This window comes from Fundulus heteroclitus, unplaced genomic scaffold (assembly GCF_011125445.2).
Source record: "Fundulus heteroclitus isolate FHET01 unplaced genomic scaffold, MU-UCD_Fhet_4.1 scaffold_39, whole genome shotgun sequence".
Taxonomy (NCBI): Eukaryota; Metazoa; Chordata; class Actinopteri; order Cyprinodontiformes; family Fundulidae; genus Fundulus; species Fundulus heteroclitus.
The window spans coordinates 503,591-508,505 of record NW_023396803.1 but is presented as its reverse complement, the minus strand read 5'-3'; the positions used below and the strand labels follow the sequence as shown (position 1 = coordinate 508,505).

The following is a 4,915-nucleotide window of genomic DNA, read 5'->3' as shown; positions in this document are numbered from 1 at the left end:
TATATACATACATGTATATATATATATATATATATATATATATATATATATATATATAGACCACTAAGAATGTAAATGAGACATCATATGCCCATTCCTATTTCCTTTTTTGTATTTTTTGGTTTTCTTTTTGATCCATTGTATATATTAAGATTCACTGTATATAACTGAATGCACCTTCCCTACTCTGCACCTTCTTGTATGAGCCGATGTGACGAGTGAATTTCTCCATTGTGAGATCAATAAAGACTCTCTTATCTTGATACTTCGAAGACCTCCTTAATCCCACTAACGCATCTTCCATTGAAGCAGGGCCTGGGGACTCTGGGTCGGGTTCTCCCATCTCTGGTGCTGAGGTCACCAAGGTGGTTAAAAAGCTCCTTGGTGGCAAGGCCCCGGGGGTGGATGAGATTCGCCCTGAGTACCTTAAGGCCCTGGATGTTGTGGGGCAATGTTGGTTAACACGACTGCAGTTCCCCTGGACTGGCAGACTAGGGTGGTGGTGGTCCCCCGATTTAAAAAGGGGGACCGGAGGGTGTGTTCCAGCTACAGAGGAATCACACTCTTAAGCCTCCCTGGTAAGGTCTATTCTGGGGTTCTGGAAAGGAGGGTCCGTCAGAGAGTTGAATCTCGGATTCAGGAAGAGCAGTGTGGTTTTCGTTCTGGCTGTGGAATATTGGATGAGCTCTACACCCTCAGCAGGATCCCCGAAGGTGCATGGGAGTTTGCCCAACCAGTCTACATGTGTTTTGTGGATCTGGAGAAGGCATTCGACCGTGTCTCACTGGGGGTCCTGTGGGGGTTACTCCGGGAGTATGGAGTACCGGGTCCTTCAATAAGGGCTGTTAGGTCTCTGTATGACCGGTGTCAGAGTCTGGTCCGCATTGCTGGCAGACTTGTTTCCGTTGAGAGTTGGACTCCACCAAGGTTGCCCTTTGTCACCTATTCTGTTCAAAGCTTTTATGGACATAATTTCTAGGCGCAGCCAAGGTGTTGAGGGGATCAGTTTTGGTGACCTTAGGATCGTGTCTCTGCTATTCGCAGATGAGGTGGTTCAATTGGTTTAATCAGGACGCGATCTAAAGCTCTCGCTGGAGCGGTTCGCAGCAGAGTGTGAAGCGGCCGGGATGAGGATCAGTGCCTCCAAATCCGAGACCATGATCTTGAGCCAGAAAAGGGTACAGTGCCTTCTCCGGGTTGGGGTGGAAGAGCTGCCCCAAGTGGAGGAGTTTAAGTATCTTGGGGTCTTGTTTACGAATGACGGGAACATGGACCGGGAGATTGACAGGTAGATTGGTGCTGCGTCTGCTGTGAAGCGTGCGCTGTACCGGCCCGTTGTGGTGAAGAGAGAGCTGAGCCAAAAAGCAAAGCTCTCGATTTACCAGTCAATCTATGTTCCTATGTTCCCAGAGTGGGCGACTGTGGCTTGATGGGTTGAGTAGTTGTCTTGCAATCAGAAGGTTGTGGGTTCAATTCCAGCTTCCCCTTGCCACATGTCGATGTGCCCCTGGGCAAGGAACCAAGTTGCCTACCGAGCTGCGTCTCGGTGTATGGGGTGTGCGCGTTAGTGAGAGCAACTGGGTGAATGTGGCTATAGTGTAGAGCGCTTTGGGTGCTCAGCATGACTGGAAAAGTGATCTATAAGTTCAGTCCATTTACCATTTTACCCTCATCTATGGTCATGAGCTTTGGGTCATGACCGAAAGAATGAGATCCCGGATACAAGAGGCCAAAATGAGTTTTCTCCATGGTGTGTCTGGGCTCTGCCTTAGTGATGGGGTCAGGAGCTCAGTCATCCGGGGAGGACTCAGAGTAGAGCCACTGCTCCTCCACATTGAGAGGAGCCAGTTGAGGTGGCTAGGGCATCTCGTTAGGATGCCTCCTGGACGTCTCTCTGGTGAGGTGTTCCGGGCACGTCCCACCGGGAGGAGACCGAGAAGGAGACCCAGGACACGCTGGAGAGACTATATTTTTCGGCTAGCCTGGGAACACCTTGGGAGCTAGCCCAAGTGACTGGGGAGAGGGACATCTGGGCCTCCCTACTGAAGCTGCTACCCCCACGACCTGACCCCGGATAAGCAAAGAGAATGAATGGATAGGAAAATAAACCCACATTTGGAAAATAATTTGAACAATAAGCCTTGCATACTCTTGCTATTAAAGGCAAAACCCTTTTCATGTAATTTAAAGGCTTTTTCATGTAATTTTAAGTAGTTTACACAAACACCTCATACATCTGCTCCTAGCCTAGCCCCTCTGTCAAATTAAGGAACCCATTATGGCCCACAAGTCAAAAGGTTTACCCCTGGGTTAGATCCATCCACTGTAGTCGCTTAGGTGGCTTTAGATGAGATTCCTGTTATCAGCAGATTAACTCACCAATTAGAGTAGCCAAGGAGCAGTGAGGTACGGTTGGAGAGAACTTGATTATGATGAGGTACTCATCTTCGCTGAGCTCCTTAAGTTCCACACATTCCTCTGTCACAACGTCCAGCTCCTCCAGGGTATTCGGCTTCTCTGGGTCCCGGATAGATCGAATCACATCTGATGGGAGCAAGAAAGAAGTTGGCCATGTGACACGCATTTCAGTGATTTCACACGCTCACACGCAGCACATGCTGCATAAAAATCCCATCTGAGATGCGGATGATCCGCTCACAACTGTCAGAGATTTCTGTCTAAACCCCGCCTTCTGCTGAGCCGTTTAAGCTTCTTTCACAGCTCGTGGCGATCAGTAATTATTCCTGCTGCAGTTCATGTTAATAGAGGAAATGGAAGAGCGATCAGAGTTATTCAATTCAATTTTATGTATATAGCGCCAATTCATGAAACATGTCATCTCGAGGCACTTTACAAAGTCAAAATCAATCATATTATACAGATTGGTCAAACATGTCCTATATAAGGGAACCAGTTGATTGCTTCAAAGTCCCGACAAGCATCATTCACTCCTGGAGAAGCGTAGAGCTACAGGGAGAGTCGTCTGCATTGTCCATGGCTTTGCAGCAATCCCTCATACTGAGCAAGCATGAAGCGATAGTGGAAAGAAAAACCACCCATTAGCGGGTAGGAAAAACCTCCAGCAGAACCGGGCTCATTATGAACGGTCACTTGCCTCGACCGACTGGGGGTTACAGAAGACAGAGCTAGGTGCTTTTATCAGCGGTCAGCCTTCAAAACGTGAATCACTACCTTTAATGTCCTTCCACTCGTACCAAAATGTCCCAATTGAAATCAATAGTAGAGCCAGAAGCTGTATTTCATGCTCTTGTTTTTAACGACACAGAAACAGCGGTGGGCGTGGTTCCTTGCACTTGAATTCAGGTGCGCAAAATTACGTTACATATAATTTAGGTGCGCACTTTTAAGGGTTATTTTTAGCTCAGAACCATTTTTCTTGCTCGTCCCCTAGATAGAGAGACAGAGACACAGAGAGAGAGACAGAGACACAGAGAGAGAGACAGACAGACAGAGAGAGAGAGAGAGAGAGAGAGAGAGGACAGACAGAGAGAGAGAGAGGACAGAGAGAGAGAGGACAGACAGGAGAGAGAGAGGACAGACAGAGAGAGAGAGGTGGACACAGACAGAGAGAGGACAGACGAAGAGGAGAGAGAGAGAGAGAGAGAGAGAGAGAGAGGACCGAGATGAGAGAAAAGAGGACAGAGAGAGAGAGAGAGACAGACAGAGACAGAGAGACAGAGAGAGAGGAGAGAGAGAGAGAGAGAGAGAGAGAGAGAGAGAGAGAGAGACAGAGAGAGAGAGCGAAGAGAGAGAGAGAGACACAGAGAGAGAGAGAGAGAGAGAGAGAGAGACAAGAGAGAGACAGAGAGACAGAGAGAGAGAGAGAGAGACAGAGAGAGAGAGAGAGAGACAAGAGAGAGAGAGAGAGACAGAGAGAGAGAGAGAGACAGGAGAGGAGAGAGAGAGAGAGGGAAGAGAGGAGAGAGAGAGGAGAGATGAGAGGACAGAGAGAGAGAGAGGGAGGACAGAGAGAGAGAGAGAGAGAGAGAGAGAGAGAGATAGGACAGAGAGAGAGAGAGAGAGAGAGAGAAGAGAGAGAGAGAGAGAGAGAGAGAGAGAGAGAAGAGAGAGAGAGGACAGAGAGAGAGAGAGGAGAGAGAGAGAGAGAAGAGAGAGAGAGAGGAGAGAGGAGAGAAGGACAGAGAGAGAGAGAGAGAGAGAGAGAGAGAAGGAGAGAGAGAGGAGAGAGAGAGAGAGAGAGAGGACAGAGAGAGAGAGAGAGGACAGAGAGAGAGAGAGAGGACAGAGAGGAGAGAGAGAGAGAGAACAGAGACGAGAGACAGAGAGAGAGAGACGACCAGACAGAGAGACAGAGAGAGAGAGAGAGAGAGAGACAGAAGAGAGAGAGAGAGGAGAGAGAGACAGAGAGAGAGAGAGACAGAGCGAGAGAGACAGAGAAGACAGAGAGAGAGACAGAGAGAGAGAGAGAGAGAGAGAGAGACAGAGAGACAGAGAGAGGAGAGAGAGAGAGAGAGAGAGATAGACAGAGAGAACAGAGAGAGAGAGAGAGAGAGACCAGAGAGAGAAGAGAGAGAGAGAGGAGGAGAGAGAGAGAGAGAAGACAGAGAGAGACAGAGAGAGAAGAGACAGAGAGAGAGAGAGGAGAGACAGAGAGAGACAGAGACAGAGAGAGAGAGAGAGAGAGAGACAGAGATAGACAGAGACAGAGGAGGAGAGAGAGAGACAGAGAGAGACAGAGACATAGAGACAGAGAGAGAGAGACAGAGAGAGACAGAAGAGAACAGAGAGAGAGAGAAGAGGTAGAGAGAAGAGAGACAGAAGAGAGAGAGAGAGAAAGAGAGAGAGAGGACAGAGATAGAGACAGGAGAGAACGATACAGAAGGAGAGAGAGAGAGACAGACAGAGGAGAGACATGATAATATTTTATATTTAT

General features: G+C 48.3%; 1 protein-coding gene across 1 annotated transcript in view; it reads right to left on the bottom strand.

Annotated features, from left to right (window-relative positions):
- The window catches only part of ciao2a (cytosolic iron-sulfur assembly component 2A), a 41,253-nt gene that overhangs the window by 31,528 nt on the left and 4,810 nt on the right, over positions 1-4,915 (bottom strand). Inside the window, exon 2 of the mRNA XM_036130854.1 lies at positions 2,380-2,544. Within this exon, the coding sequence (XP_035986747.1) occupies positions 2,380-2,544 (165 nt within the window). The remainder of the gene's footprint in view (positions 1-2,379; positions 2,545-4,915) is intronic.